Source organism: Microtus pennsylvanicus, chromosome 11 (genome assembly GCF_037038515.1).
Source record: "Microtus pennsylvanicus isolate mMicPen1 chromosome 11, mMicPen1.hap1, whole genome shotgun sequence".
Classification (NCBI taxonomy): domain Eukaryota; kingdom Metazoa; phylum Chordata; class Mammalia; order Rodentia; family Cricetidae; genus Microtus; species Microtus pennsylvanicus.
In genome coordinates this window covers 84,475,585-84,490,843 of record NC_134589.1, presented here as the reverse complement: position 1 = coordinate 84,490,843, position 15,259 = coordinate 84,475,585, and the positions used below count along the sequence as shown (strand labels likewise).

The following is a 15,259-nucleotide window of genomic DNA, read 5'->3' as shown; positions in this document are numbered from 1 at the left end:
GGGTGAGTCCCATGACCATCGTAGCTGGGAGTGTGGTGGCAGGTAAAGAGGCATGGAGCTGGAGCAGTAGCTGAGACCTTACATCTGATCCACAAGGGTGAGGCAGAGCAACGGAGCCAACTGGAATGACATGGGCTTCGGAAACCTCAAAGCCCACTCCCAGTGACACACCTCCAAAATGGTCACCCTCCTGATCCTTCCCAAACAGTTCCACCAAATGGGAACCAAGCATTCAAACATAGGAGCCTATATGGACCATTCTCACTCAAACCGCCACACAATGTGTGAAATACAAATTCATATACATTGGTGTTGGTCAGTGAGGGTCCAGGCCCCTGCATATCATCAGCCAAGCCTGAACAGTGACTGGCTGTTTACCTTTTGAGAGGTGAGAACACTACCCATGACCCTCTCCCGCCCTCTTCCAGGATGCTAAGGAGCAACCTGATCAGCTGTGTGAGCAATGACACCTTCGCCGGCCTCAGCTCGGTGAGACTTCTGTCGCTCTATGACAATCGGATCACCACCATCACCCCTGGAGCCTTCACCACACTTGTCTCCCTGTCCACCATGTGAGTGCCCCCCGGCGTGCGGCCCATGTCCTCTGGGCCCCTCCCTGCAGAATTTCCTGCTATCTCAGCTCCCCAGACTGGGGCCAAGGTCACCTGCCCATCTATTTAATAAACATCTGTCAGGCTCCCCCTATGTGCCGGATACCATCTAAGTACTAAGGATTATAGACCCGGCTCCTCCTCCCTGGGGCTTGCAGCACAGTGCATTGTCCCCATGATGAGAACGTCCAACACAAGCTTTGTGGAGACGCAGTAGGGAGGATTAGTTTGTTGAAGAAAAGGGGGAATGCATTTTCTTTAGCAGGAACAGTCATGCAAAGGCCCTGTGGCTGGTTGGAGCAGAGTGAGCTGAATATGCTGTGTAAGATGGGACCGGAGAGGAGACCAGGGTCAAACTGCATGGCCGCAGGGATGCTTTAGTTTTCAGAGCACACCACAAACATGGAAGCTTTGCTATGGTGTGATCAACAGTGGCATTTAAAAGGGGATGCTGTCTACGCTGGTGTTTATCAAAGCCAGAGTTGGAGCCCAGCTTTCTGGGCCTGTCAGTGAGCACTCTGCCCAAGAAGTCCCCTGCAAGGAGCACTCTGCAGGAGTCCTCCCAAGGACGGGGGCAGCATAGGACAGTGGTTGTTGACTGTAAGGCCATGTTTCCCAGGTTCGAATCCTAGCTTCCTGTCCTCGGCTGTGGCATCTTGAGACTGCTTCTTTATCTCAGTGCATCCGATCTCTCCCAGCACAGCTCACCTCCTGTGGTTGCTGCGAGGACTGGTCCTGCTGACAGCATGATCTGCACGGCCAGGCCTCAGGACAGACAGTTCTCAAAGGGTGTTCGCTTTACAGTTGCGGACGATGTTGCCTGTACCTCCCCTGTCCTTAGCGAGCAGTTACCTGTCCCATCTCCTTCACTCAGAAATGACAAAATGAAGTCGCAGCCCCAGCTGCTCTTGCACCCCTTGTCACCTTCCCACCTGAAACAGAAGTAGAGTTGCAGAGCGGCTTGGGGCCAGCCGTCCAGTGTCTCCCAGTTAGTGAGTCCTTCTGCCCTGCTGCCAAGCCCCCCTGACCTCATACTTCACACCCTGTCTGAGGACTCTGCAGTGGCAACTCCTGGATCCCACAGCCTAGGAACCCCCCTTTCATCCTCTCACCTCTCCCTCCTTCGGTCACGTGGCCTGCCCCTCCCCTGTCCACCCTCTGCCTCAGTGACATGACAGAGGGGTAAGTTATTTAGCATGGTCCCAGGCCTGGAGCAAGCACTCAGAGTGACAACTGCTACCACCCTCGTCCCCTCCCCCGTCAGTCTGTCATGCCGCTGCATAGACAGTAATAAATCGCCTGTGGTACACAGGCTGGCTTCTGGCTATGGAGAGGCCAGCAGAGATGCCAGCCTCACAGAACTCAGTCAGTGGGCAGCTGCTGACAGTCACAGAAATAACCTTGGTATGGATACCACCGGAAGAAAGTAAGGGGCACAGGTCAGCAAAAGGAATAGTCTCAGCAGCCCCAGGTCAGGGACACTGACAGCCCAGCCCCACAAACCACAGGCATTTCCTGGGGGACGGAGGGCATGGACACTGTCCTCAAGTAGAGGAAATTGTCCCACAGACCTTGCCAGCTTTGCCCAAGTGAAGCTTGATGGACAGAGGGGGTCAATGCTGGAGGTCACAACACAGCCGTTAGCATGGGCTATGGCGAGGGCACCAACAAACATCCCCGTGATTAGAGAAAAATTCTGCATCCTCCAAGAAGGGATGTCAAGGCCTCATCACTGGCCAGGGAAAGCTAGCCTGGGCTACAGGAGGGGACCCTAGGCTTTCCACTAGGGTCCGGATGGACAGTGACCACTCGGGCTATCTCTCCCTCAGAAATCTCCTGTCCAACCCTTTCAACTGCAACTGCCACCTGGCCTGGCTCGGCCGGTGGCTGAGGAAACGCCGCATCGTTAGTGGGAACCCCAGATGCCAGAAGCCCTTTTTCCTCAAGGAGATTCCCATCCAAGACGTGGCCATCCAGGACTTCACCTGCGAAGGTGAGAGGGCGTGAATCAGGAAGGCAAGGCAGGCTGCTGAGACCCCAGACACTGTCCTCTGTAGGAATGCCTTTGTACCAGCCATGTTACCTGCAGTGCCCACGGTGGGCTTGGTGCCCCTTAGATGGTATACCCCTCTATACTGTACATGGGTACGCAACTGGGCAGGGAGCTCTTCCTGTCTATGTTATGATAAAAGTCAGAATATGTACCAATGGTACATGAAAATTCCTGCCATTTGACTATGAGATATGAACCCACGAATCTCAGGACCCCAGACGGCATATTTGACTACATGAATTCAAGTCAGTTCAATTCTTTACTTGAGGATTTTTTTTCTTTGCCTTAGAACAGAAGGATTTGTTCCAAAATTAATTGAGGTGTATTATAACGAGGCTGGTGACAAGCTTACCACCCTATGGGGTCTACAATATAGTGGTGGGCAGAGAGGAGAAGGACCGGGCTCTGCCTCTGCCTGGCTGCTTCTTTTGATGCCATGGCTTATTCCTCATGTGACAGACAGGAGCCCCTTTCTTATCTGGCCATGGGTCTGGGTTAACAGCTTGACAGGTCGTCATTTCCCACAGAGTGTAGTAAATGGTAGTGTCCCTCCCCATGCTCCCAGGCACACGTCCTTCCCCTCTGGCAGTGGAAGAAACCAGTAGCTACCTTTCATTCTGGCTCAGGCTCACTGCTGGGGCTAGGCAGAGCTGGCCCTTGCTGTGAACAGTCTGGCCCTGTCAGCCAGCTTTGCCCAGTTGTTCTCCTGGCGGGGCTCACCTTCTACCAGGCTCACGCCGTGTGGGTTCTCCGCAGGCAACGAGGAGAGCAGCTGCCAACTGAGCCCGCGCTGCCCCGAGCAGTGCACCTGTGTGGAGACTGTGGTGCGATGCAGCAACAGGGGGCTCCGTGCCCTCCCCAAAGGCATGCCGAAGGACGTGACTGAACTGTAGGTACCACCCCCAGCCCCTGAGGCCTCACCCTTCCCGCTGTACCCCAGCATCTCAACTGAGGGTGTGGGGATATGCCTGGCTTCGCTGGATCCCAGCACAGCTTTTCTGGGTGGTTGGGAGCTTTGAGTGGTGTTGGGGGATGGGGTTGAAGAGGAAGAGGGAGGCCAACTCTGAACCATCTCTTCCTGGTAAGAGGCATGCCTGACCCTCCGCTCTCTAAAGATACTCCAGAGTGTGAATGGGCTGCCGTATTTCTTGCACCCTCCAAAAATCCCTATGCTATACCCTGCCTTTCTGGACCCCATGAAGCCTCTGTCTAACCTAAGTGATAGCACAAGGTATTATGAGAGCCTCTTGTTGTACACTGGAGGGCCCACGTACAATGTGATCCTATCTCTCCTTTGAGCAATTCCGTCAAGCAGGTGATGTGTTGGCACTGAGTCACACCCGTTCTAGAACTTCTTCCCAGCTCAGATTCCTCACAGTCCCTCCCCAGATCCTGTTCCTGGACCAGAAGTTCCAAGTTACGTGAAACAGGTGGCTTGTTCTCTCTTTGGAGAGCTCGCAGTACTGGAAGCGGCACCCTGTCTGGTTCTGTGGTAGATAGGCCTAGCTCTCAGTCAGACATAGGCGCTGGCCACCTGGTGCAGAACATCACAGGCTCTCACCGCCTGCCCATGCTCTCTCACACCGCCCTCTCTTGTACCGTCATCCCATGGGGATGAGGTGCCTCATAGTCAGGCTCATTGCCAGCATAGAGAGATGACACCTAGAGAAACAGGTGGGCCCGACTTTCATGAGGCCGGTGGTCTCTCTTGGGGAAGGAAGACATTTGGTCTGTCATCTCTGAAGCTCACAGGACTCGGTGAAATAAAGGTGAAGCGAGCAGGGGACCATGAAGGGGAGGTTTACCTAGTTGTGCCACTCAGAGAAAGCTTCTCTGGGACATGACGCTGTGATCAAAAGTGCCACGCAGGAGCAGGTCCCTAGCAGGGCAGGTGGAGTGGGACAAGCAGAAGTAGCTACGCCAGTGGAGACCCTGAAATGCGAACGGGAAGAGCCAGGTGAGGGGACTGACAGAAGGTGACGGTGTCTAGGCAACGAGAGTCACACCACCACTCACACCACACTGTCACACTTGTGTGTCAGAACTTTATCCCAGACCCCAGGTCCACTCCTTCTGCTGGGGCCATCTGGGCTTGCTTCCTTAGACATAATCAGTAGGTGAGGGTGTCCAGGCAACAGGTTCACACCACCACTCACACCCACCCTGTCACACTTGTGTGTCAGAACTCCATCCCAGACCCCAGGTCCACTCCTTCTGCTGGGGCCATCTGGGCTTGCTTCCTCAGACATAACTGACAGAATGTGACGTGACCCAGATTCCTTCTGGGAAATCTATTGCTTCCCAGGCCAGTGTCTCCTAGGCGGGCTGTGAGCATGCCAGCCTCTTCGAATGCAAACAGATCTTAGGTGGGACTGTCACTTCTGGCATTCCCGGACGCTCAGACAGGTTGTCATAGGTACTGGCAGCCCCAGGGAAGGAAAGGAGGTCTGACAGTCACTAAAAGACCCTGTCAGGATGGGTAAAGGCTGAGGCTGAGCCATCGAAAGTCTGGGTGAGCAAATGCAATGTCGTGTGGTGAACTCTGTCCAGGCAGAGGAACAGCAAAAACATGGCCGTGGAATGTGCTCCTTCCTGGCCAGACGGGTGCCAGGTGACATGTCAGAATGCAGAAGTGCCGAGAAGACAGCTCATGAACGCTTTTCTCTAAGGGACAGGACTCGGAGACTGAATAACAGAAATAATTGGGGCTCCGTGCCTTTAGAGGACCTCTCGTCATTTTCTGTGGAAGAGATGATGTCTCCCAGCCGAGCACGGCTTCTCGGGCACTCCAAGGAACTCAATTCTGGTGCTGAACCATCTCTGGGACCAAATGGGGAGGGGGGGCAGGGAAATGTGTGTTCAGGAAAGTGAGAGCCAGTAGACCTGGCGACAGGGTGCCATGGGTCCCCAGCTTGGGACCTTTTTGGCCTTTTCAGCGCTCCAAGAACAAGTGCCTGTCAGGTACACTGCGATACTCGACACGTAGAAGCTAACATGGACCATTTTGAAATAACTACTCCTTATTCTGTCTAAAAATAATTCCATACCCACCACATATTTATATAAGAAGTGTGTTGTTGACACAAACCAGCCACTGGCGTGAGAAGGGTGATGCTGTCTAGTTTGTGCAAATCTTTAATGTCAAACTTTGTGACAATCCTGGTTTCTGTTCTGGATCCCCTGTGTTGTGATAGGTGTTCAGGTGAAGTTGAAGGAGAAAGGCCAGTTTAATGTAGACGTGGTTGGAACAGGAAGGATCATTTTAAGAGTCCATTCCAATACTGGTGGATTTTCATCATTGATCATACACCACAGACAGTGGGACCTTCTGAAGGGGTAGCTGCCATATGAAATCTGCATCCATATCTGTGAACTTGCCTGTTCTGTAACCCAAAATTGCACTGGTCTGCTGACTTTGGGTAGTACTGTCTCCCAGCCGGGATCTACACCATAACACACTGGTCACTTAGATCAGCTCACTGACTTATGCAGGTCTTCCAGGTCGTGATGCGTTCTGATGTCCAGCAGATAAAACTTCGTGTCACTGGCATGACCACCAGTCAGTTTCCCATAATAGAAGTCTTCAAGAAGAGGGCGCTGTCCCTGGGCAGTGGTGGCGCATGCCTTTAATCCCAGCTCTCACGAGTTAGAGGCTGGTGGATCTCTGTGAGTCCTAGGCCAGCCTGGTCTACAAAGTGAGTTCCAGGACAGCCAGGGCTACACAGAGGAGCCCTGCCTCAAACAACAAAAATAAAATAAAATAAAATAAAATAGGGCCGGTGGAGCTGTTGAGCTCAATCCAAGTTTTCAAAACTATTAATATTCATGTGAAAGCCCCAGTTCAATCACTGGCAACAAATACTATCTGTGCTTCTCCCTGTGTCCCACTCTTTTTGTTTATTTTCCATAAACTCCCCAGTAAATGCCCCTGACTCAGAAGACTCTGCCAGTCATTCTTGTAAGTAAAAATAGCGTTCCATGGGAGACTCCCAAAGTGGCTAATTCAGTGAACAAGGATTTCACTGAGCGTTTCATGGGCTGCAGAAACGCTGGGTCTGCACTGTTCATCCCGTCACACAGTTTCTAAAGAAACAAGCGCTCAGGGGTCCGGCGCTGTTACTGTTGTTAGTTGTTGCTAGTGTTTACTGCCTTGTCAAGGGCAGTCTGAAATGGGGCTTGCTGTTGTTACAGTTCGCTTTGTTACTTTATGTGCTGCAAATGCACATGTAAATGACGGCACAGAGACTTAGGCCCAGTCGTCTGTCTTGAGCTAATGTCCCTTAAGCTGGTGTCCTCTGTTGGTTTTATGCCACCAGGGCAAAGGTGAGATGCGTACAAAACAGAGGATGCTGGTCTTTTTCTTGAAGATTTTATTTTACTTTTGATGATATTTATATGCAGGTTGGGATGCATTGCTTGCAGGGGCCCACAGAGATCACGGGCAGAAGGGGCTATCAGATCCCCTGGAGGTGAAATGACGGGCGGTTCCGAGTCACTCTGTGTGAATGCTGGGAGCCAACGTTGGGTCCTCTGCAAGAGTGGTGTGCACTCGTAATCTCCGAGCCATCTCCTGCAGTAAGAACAATGCTTGTAGATCATTACAAAAATAATTTGGACCACGACTTCTGAAAGTTTCTCAGGGACCCTTAGGTGTGGGTGATACATGAAGAACCACAGCAGTCACGACAGCAGCCAGTAAGGAGTGGAGGGGAGGAAACACAAGCTGCAGGCAGCATCCAGTTCCTGATTGAAAGGGGGACTGTGGTGGTTTGAAAGAAATGGCCACAAAAGGGAGTAGCACTATTAAGAGGTGTGGCCTTGTTGAAGGACATGTGTCACTGTGGGGATAGGCTGCGAGTTCTCCTATGCTCAAGCTACTCCCAGTGTCACAGACTACTTCCTGTTGCCACAAGATGTAGGACTCTCAGCTCCTTCTACAGCGCCATGTCTGCCTGCACACTGCCATGTCCCACCTTGATGATAATGGACTGAACCTCGGAAACTGTAAGTGAGCCACCCCAGTTAAATATTTTCTTTTATAAGAGTTGCCGTGGTCATGGTGTCTTTTCCCAGCAATAGAAACCCTAACTAAGACAGGGACCTACAGGCTCTTTTCAAAATCAGGGCGAAGCATGTCAATCCCCTTCCCCCGAGTCACTGAGAAATTGCCAAAGCAGTGTCTCCCCACTAGCAGGAAGGACAGTTATTGCCCTGCAAATATCTCTTTATCGTTGAGCCTGCCTTGTTGTTCCAAAGTAACCAAAGCCTAAGAATCTGTTTGCTTCCATTTGGACAGACATGGGAGTCAAACCTCCATCTCCTTTAGGGCCTAGAGAGGGGTTGAGAGTCTGACGCTGGGGAAATCTCATCCACAGCTCAGTCCTTGTTTATATCATACCTGGGCCATTTGGGTTCTGACTTTCGTCTGAAAACCATGACCATGAATTTGTCTTTTAAGTGATATCCCAAAAAGAAAAGAATGTATGACTGTCCCCTCACCAGACAGTCGCCAGGAGAAGGGACGAATAATCAGACACGAGGTCTCCTGCATCCTGGGGAACAGACTAGCGACAGGGATGTGCTGTACTGTAGACACCCAAAGCCTGGTAGAAGGAAGACAGAAAGGGGATGGGGAGGGCAGACACGGGGCTGACACACATCTTTGAGAATTATCATGGTCAGAGATGATGCCAAGGATGCACTAGGGAGAGGAGAGAACCTGGTACCGCTCTCTCCAACAGGTTCAGGATGAGAGTTGGGATGCCAGAAAGCAGCTCGACGGAAATGTCTCTCTGGCTGTTGGTTACTAGGGTGTGGACATGCAGTCGGAAAAGGGCAAAACAAGGGCATCTGGACAGTGGCAAACACTGAGACACAACCTGCTCAGAGACGAGGGTGAATCCAGGGAACTCTGCCTGCACTGGCCTTTGGGAGACGGAGGGAGGAGGTGTGGTCCATGCTACAAACCTGCATTGCGCTGGACCCGACCCCTTGTCTGTGCCAGGTGCAGTGAGGCAGCCTCTTGTGCTCCTACCAGGCACACTCCTGAGCAAGCAGCGCGTTCCCATTTTTATTTATTTATTTGGGGTGCCTGTGCTGCGGAGTGCATTGTGGAGGTCGGAGGACAACGTGTGTGGATGAGTCCCTTCCCTCTACCGTGTGAGTTCTGCTGGGGATTTGAACTCAGATTATCAGAATCAGCAGCAAGCACCCTTACCTGCTAAGCGATTTTGCCAACCCTGATCATTCTGCTCTTACCCATCAGATTGCCAAGGCTTAGGAAAGTTAAGTGGCTCTGTAAACTTTTGCTTTTAATTTTTAGTTGACAGAATGATGAAACTTACTTACGGGATACAGTGCAACATTTAAATACGTGTAAACAACACATAATGATCAGGGCAGAGTAATCGTGGGACCTAGCCCCGCAAGCATGCCATTGGTGTGTGCTGAAGACATCCAGAGTCCTCCCGCCGGCTGGACTGAGGGTACAGCTAATCATTGCCACAGCTTCTGTGAGGCTGAAGAGCAGTGTTCTCAACCTTCCTAGTGCTGTGGCCCTTTAACACAGTTCCTTGTGTTGTGATGACCCCCAACATTACATTATTTTTGTTGCTGCTTCAAGACTGTCGTTTTGCTACTGTTATGAATTGAAGGTAAATATCTGATATGCAGAACAGCTGATATTTGACCCCAAAAGGGGTTGCGACCCACAGTTGATACAGCGTAATTCTGGTGTTTTTCTTCCTGCCCACTTGCTCCCTGTACCATCACCCACCCTCCTTCATTTCCCTCATTCTTCCAGCCTGGGAAAGCCATTGTTCTTTCTGCTTCCATGAGGCCAGCTTTTTAACGTCCTCATTCCAGTGCAAATGGAAAGCCCTGGACTTTTCAGAGCCTGCTTATAGCAACCTGCCCAACAGCTGCAGAGCACAAACTCAAGCCCTTTCTGTCTGCCCCACCACAGAGTCACTAATACACTACTTCCTGGTGCACAAGCCCATGTCCCTTTCTGCCCCGTGACCAGTTTCCCAGGGTTTTGCAACATCTAGCCATGTCTGTCACCTGCTTTGGCAGGAAGAGGCAGACCAGGAGCCCTGCTGTCATTGTTTGGGGGCACTGTCTATGTTCCGGCCAATCCATGCTGACAGCTGAACTTGTCCAGCCATGCAGCTGCTACCAGCAAAGAGACTGCTTCTTCATGCCCTATTCTGGGCATGCTTTCCCTGCGTTGGATAGACTCACAGCCCAGCCTGCCTATGTTGCTTGACTCTTCGGGTTTCTATTGCTGCAATGGAATGCCATGGCCAAAAAGCAAGTTGTGAAGTAAAGGATTTATTTGTCTTATACTTCAATATCACTTCATCATCAAAGGCAGTCGGGGCAGGAACTCAGACAGGCAGAAACCTGGAGACAGGAAATGATGCCGAGGCCATGGAAGAGTGCTGCCTACTGGCTTGCTCCACATGGCTTGCTCAGCCTGCTTTCTTCCGAACCTAGGACCACCAGCCCAGGGATGGCACCATCCACAGTGGGCTGCCACCCCTCCCAGCCCCACTCCCTGTCAATCACTAAACAAGAAAATGACTTACAGACCCGCCTAGAACCTAATCTTCTGGAGGCATTTTCTTAAATGTGGTTCCTTCCTCTCAGATGACTTTAGGTTGTGCCAAGTTGACATATCCAGAATATCCTGACACAGGGAAAGCCAGAGGATACCTCAGCCAGGTACAGGGTTCACCCCAGCTTTGGCGAGAGGCTTCCTCTGAGCATGGTAGGGTCCTAGTATGGGCCTGACCCAGAGAGACTCAGCAGGCAAACTTAGAAGAGGATGGTCCTCGGTGCTCTCAGGAGATTGAGGGGATGGAGGAGGACTGGTCCCTAGTAGAGCTGGGACTCTAGTCAATACTGGGAACTCATGCCTGGCATGAGGATGATAGGGGCTGAGAGCAAGATGCTCCTTCATTCATCCATGCCGTCAGCTGGTGTGCTTCAGGAGACGCGGCCACTGGGGTTGGAGCAGAGCGGTCAGGGTCACAGTCACGTCCCTGATCCTGGAGACTTGGAAGAAAGAGAAGGCAGTGTGAACTAGCCTGTGGCTGAGTCATCTTCCCCAGGGACATTCAGGTAGAAAGCACGTGTCTGCAGAAGCCCCTCCTGGCAGGAAGGTCTGTTCCAGCACCTGGATTCCTAAGGGGCAGGTAGCCTAAGAAAGAAGGTGCATGTGCTGGGAGCTTGAGCAGGTGGTGTGCAGGCTGAGGACCAGAGGAGGGCGGTGTCCACACGTAGGGACACACCAGAGCCAAGCAAGCATTGTCATCAGCAGCATGGCTTAGTGCCAAGCTCCTCACAGCGACACTTGTGGAAGCAGAAGAGGAAGTGAAATCTTCTGGCCATCATGTATATAGTGATCTAGGTGGAGAGGTTGTGTGTGTCTGTGTGGATATATACACACATGTATATGCATATATGTATTTGAATGTATTTTCAAAAACTATTCAACACTAGTATGCTGGACGCTATTCATAGCAGCCCTCATAATACTTCATGGTAGTAATTATCACTAGTTCCATTTTTTTTTTATTTTTTGAGACAGGGTTTCTCCGTAGCTTTTTGTGGTTCCTGTCCTGGAACTAGCTGTTGTAGACCAGGCTGGCCTCGAACTCACAGAGATCCGCCTGCCTCTGCCTCCCGAGTGCTGGGATTAAAGGCGCGCGCCACCACCGCCCGGCTCACTAGTTCCATTTTATAGCTATGTGAATACAAGCCCAGAGAGGTTAAGTACCTTGCCTACAAACACATAACTATTAGGTAGCCAGAATGGCCACTGAGCTGCCCCCACTTTACCCAGGTCTCTGGTGGAAATCCTGGCCTGGAGTAGGGTCTCCTGGGAGGTGGCTGCCCTCTCCCTCTCCTACTGCTCTTGGAATTCTTTGTGAGAACCTGTCTGCTCTGCAAAGCTTAAAATGGGAGCAGAAAGCAGGGGTGCTCGTGCAAAGCGATCTGTGTGGATTCTCATGCAAGGCAGGTGTGTTCTCCGGAGTGAGGGCTGAAAGAGAACATTTAAATTCAGGTCAACGCAAAGGTTGACCTGCCAGAAACGCTGCTGCAGTTCTGAGGCCAGGGGCAGAGGGCAGGCTTCTGAACCGTCCCTCCGGGCCCCCGCTCCAGCTATAGGCTACTTTGGAGTTGAGAGCATTCATCAAGGGCTTCCTACAAAGGCAGCGTCCCTCAGCACTGCATCTGCATTTCTGAAGTGGAGCTTTTTGATTCTGTGTCTTTCCAAGCCGTGATGCCAGGGCACTGGGACACCCTGGACCGGAAAGCAGCTCCCACTCGCTCGGTAGTGCCAAACGCAGCTCCCTCGGGAAGTTCTGTGATTTTCATTGCCCAGGTGACATTTCCTGAGCCTAGCTGTTGCCAGCCAGTGTGTAGGAAGGCCACTGTGAGTGTTCTGACGTGACTCCCGGGCAGACTCTCACTGAAGATGCCACCAGGCACTGAAACACTTATAATGTCACCTGTGGGTGGGGGAGCTGAAATGTAGGAGGCAGTCTAGAGCTAAGGGCTGAGGTCGCAGGAGGAAACTTGACAAGGAGGCAGAGGCAGGACCAGGGCAGACAGAGACCTGGCCACCCTCTCTTTGGCTGTTCAGGGAAGGACAAGACCAGCACAATGGCAACCAGAGGTCATCAGAGGGTCAGACATGAGATGAACCAGAGAAGGGATGCACATGTAATTTCCTATCTGGACTTGGCTAGGTTGTACTGCCAATTATCGTGGTCAAATTCTTGCTCTAACTGTTTCTGTGAATGCATTTGGTAGGTGGTAGACATTGCAAGCAATGGAGATTCTGACAGCAGGCAGGGAGCAAAAAGCAGGCAGTTCACTTTGCTTACAGACGAGACAGGAAGACTTTCAGAAAAGCAAACACTGAGCTACTCAGTTCATTCGTCCTGTGCATGTCATGGAGACTGTTTGGGAATCTTGGCGGCCCCCACCCCTTGCCATAAACTCACATGTTTGAATGCTTGGTCACTATTAGGAGGTATGGCGTTGTTGGAGGAAATGGGTCACTTTAGAGGCAGGCTTTGAGGTCTCATATATGCTCAAGCCACGCCCAGTGTCACAGACACTTCTGCTGCCTACAGATCAAGATGTAGAACTCTCAGCTCCTTCTCCAGCACCATGTCTGCCTACATGCATGATCCGTGTTTCCTGCCATGAATGATAATGGGCCAAAGCTCTGAAACTATAAGCCAGCCCCAGTTAAATGCTCTCTTTTATAAGAGTCGCTGTGGTCATAGTGTCCCTTCACAGTAATAGAAACCCTAAGACAAAAGCCACATGTTAGCAACTCATCACCCCAAATTAGGTCTTAGTGTATTAGAAATGCAAGTTCTTCATTCAGTCCTACCCCAGACCGTCTGGGTCAGAGCCAGCTTTGTTCACGTGATCCCAGGCTGTTTACATACATGTTAAAGCTTGAGAAACACTGAGGCAGCAGAGGAGCGACCTCGGGGATCTGAAGACAGGCACTGGGCAGGCAGATGGCAGTGACAGTGTACCGCAGGTGCTGTGTGGAAGGAAACTCGCCCCAGAGAGCCAAGATGGTCTGCAAAGTCTCCTTAGCAAATCTTCCCTTGTGTCCTAAGCATCAGGATGCCTGGGACAAGGACTTAGACTGGACGGGTGAATAAACTGGCCTGGGACCCCTCCCAAGGGTAGGCATCACAGGGCAGCTGTCTTTGTAATTTATGACCAAGGCTGCTTTCTTCTGTGAAACTTAAATCCGCAGAGTTGGGGGCACCCTAGTTGAGCAAGTCACTCCAGGAGCCTGGGGTCCGGGGTCACTGATTGTCTGAAAGAGTTCCTGTCTGTTAGGGACCTTCATCCTGCAGCTTGGTCCCTATTGTCATGTACCCCCTGTAACACAGACATACCCCCTCTTTCCTTATTTCCTGATAAGACATCAGAGATCCTCAGCTTTGAATTCCACATCATTTTTAAAATGTTTTTTGTTGGGGCTAGAGAGATGACTTAGTGGTTAAGAGCACTGGCTATTCCTCCAGACGACCTGGGTTCAGTTCCCAGCACTCATATGTTGGTTCACAGCCATCTTTAACTTCAGTTCCTGAGGAACCAATGCCCTCTGTGGGCCCTAGGTACACACATGGTACACAGACATACAGGCAGGCAAAACACTCATACAGATAAAATAAATATTTTTTTAAAAATAAATAAATGTTTTTGTCATATATTAATTATACACAACAATAACTTTCATTTCATTTTGACCTTTTCAGTGTTATTGTACAATCACATGTACCTCCATGCAAGCTTTCATATTTAATATAATGTCTGGCTGGATTACAGGTATCAGATTTCCTTATGACTTTGTCATGCATCATTAGTTTGGACACAGACACACACACACACCTACTTTTCCTACCCCCGTCTCCATGTCTTCCATCCCTATATAAACCTTTCCTGTTTCCCCTTCCACGTATACCACCTGTGTCCTATGACTTTCCCTTACCTTAAAGAATCTCTTCCCTCCTCTCTCATTGGCCCCTTTCTAGTTTCCTGAGCTCTGCCTACATTTTTTCCCACACAAGTGCACCTATATAAAAATCAGAAGCTGGGCTGTGCGTGAGGGAGGGGGTGTTCAGCGTTTGTCTTTCCAGACCTAGGCTTCCGCGCTCGATCTCCTGTTTCCAGTGCCATCCGTTTTCCTGCACGTTTTGTAATTTCATTTTACGGCTGAATAAAACTCCATGTGTACATGGACCACATTTTCATTATCTGTTCCTCCGCTGATGGACGTCTAGGCTGAATCCATTTCCTAGAGGTTGTGAATCGCAGTGAACGTGGATGAGCAAGTGTCTCTGTGGTGGGATGGAGAGTCTTCCGGGTACGCACCAAGGAGTGCTGGGTCATGTGGAAGTTCTAATTTTAGCTTTTAAAGACCCCCCCAGACAGATGTCCATACTGGCTGTGTCGTTTACACGCCCAATGACAGTGAACAACAGCTCGCCTTTCCACATTTCCTGGACAGCATTTGCTGCCGTTTGTTTTTTCCATAATAACCATTCCGACTGGGGGTGAGATAGAATTTCAAAGTAGCTTGAATTTACATTTCCCCGATGGCTGAGGATGTTGAGCCCATTTTAAAATATTTATCGGCCATTCATATTTGTTCTTTTGAGAATTCTCTGTTAAGTTCCTTGGCCTATTTTTTCACTGAGTTTTTGTTTGGTTGGGTTTTTTTTTTAGTTGTTTGTATATTTCAGATATTAATCAGCTGTGAGATGTATCCATGGCAAAGATTTTTCTCCCGTTCTGTAGGCTGTCTCTTCTAAAAACTGAGTTATTGTGGGCAGGTTTGGGGGTTTTGTTTGTTTGCTTGTTTGTTGCATGCAGAATCTTTTAAATTGCATGAGGTTGCCTTTGTCAATAGTTGACTTTACTTCCTGAGTTACTGGAGTCAGGGGAAGAAAATCCTTAGCTGTGCCTTGGGTCTTGATCCTCTAGCATCTTTGGAGTTTCGGGTCTTACAGTAAGGTCTTCAGCCTCAGTGTTGGCTTCTGTTCATGGT

General features: G+C 50.5%; 1 protein-coding gene across 2 annotated transcripts in view; it reads left to right on the top strand.

The window, feature by feature from the left end:
• Slit3 (slit guidance ligand 3) overlaps nt 1-15,259 on the top strand; it is a 593,809-nt gene that overhangs the window by 515,369 nt on the left and 63,181 nt on the right. For both annotated transcript variants that reach the window (XM_075941332.1, XM_075941331.1), the window contains 3 exons: nt 429-572; nt 2,441-2,604; nt 3,421-3,553. In XM_075941332.1, coding sequence (XP_075797447.1) covers nt 429-572; nt 2,441-2,604; nt 3,421-3,553 — 441 coding nt within the window. The remainder of the gene's footprint in view (nt 1-428; nt 573-2,440; nt 2,605-3,420; nt 3,554-15,259) is intronic.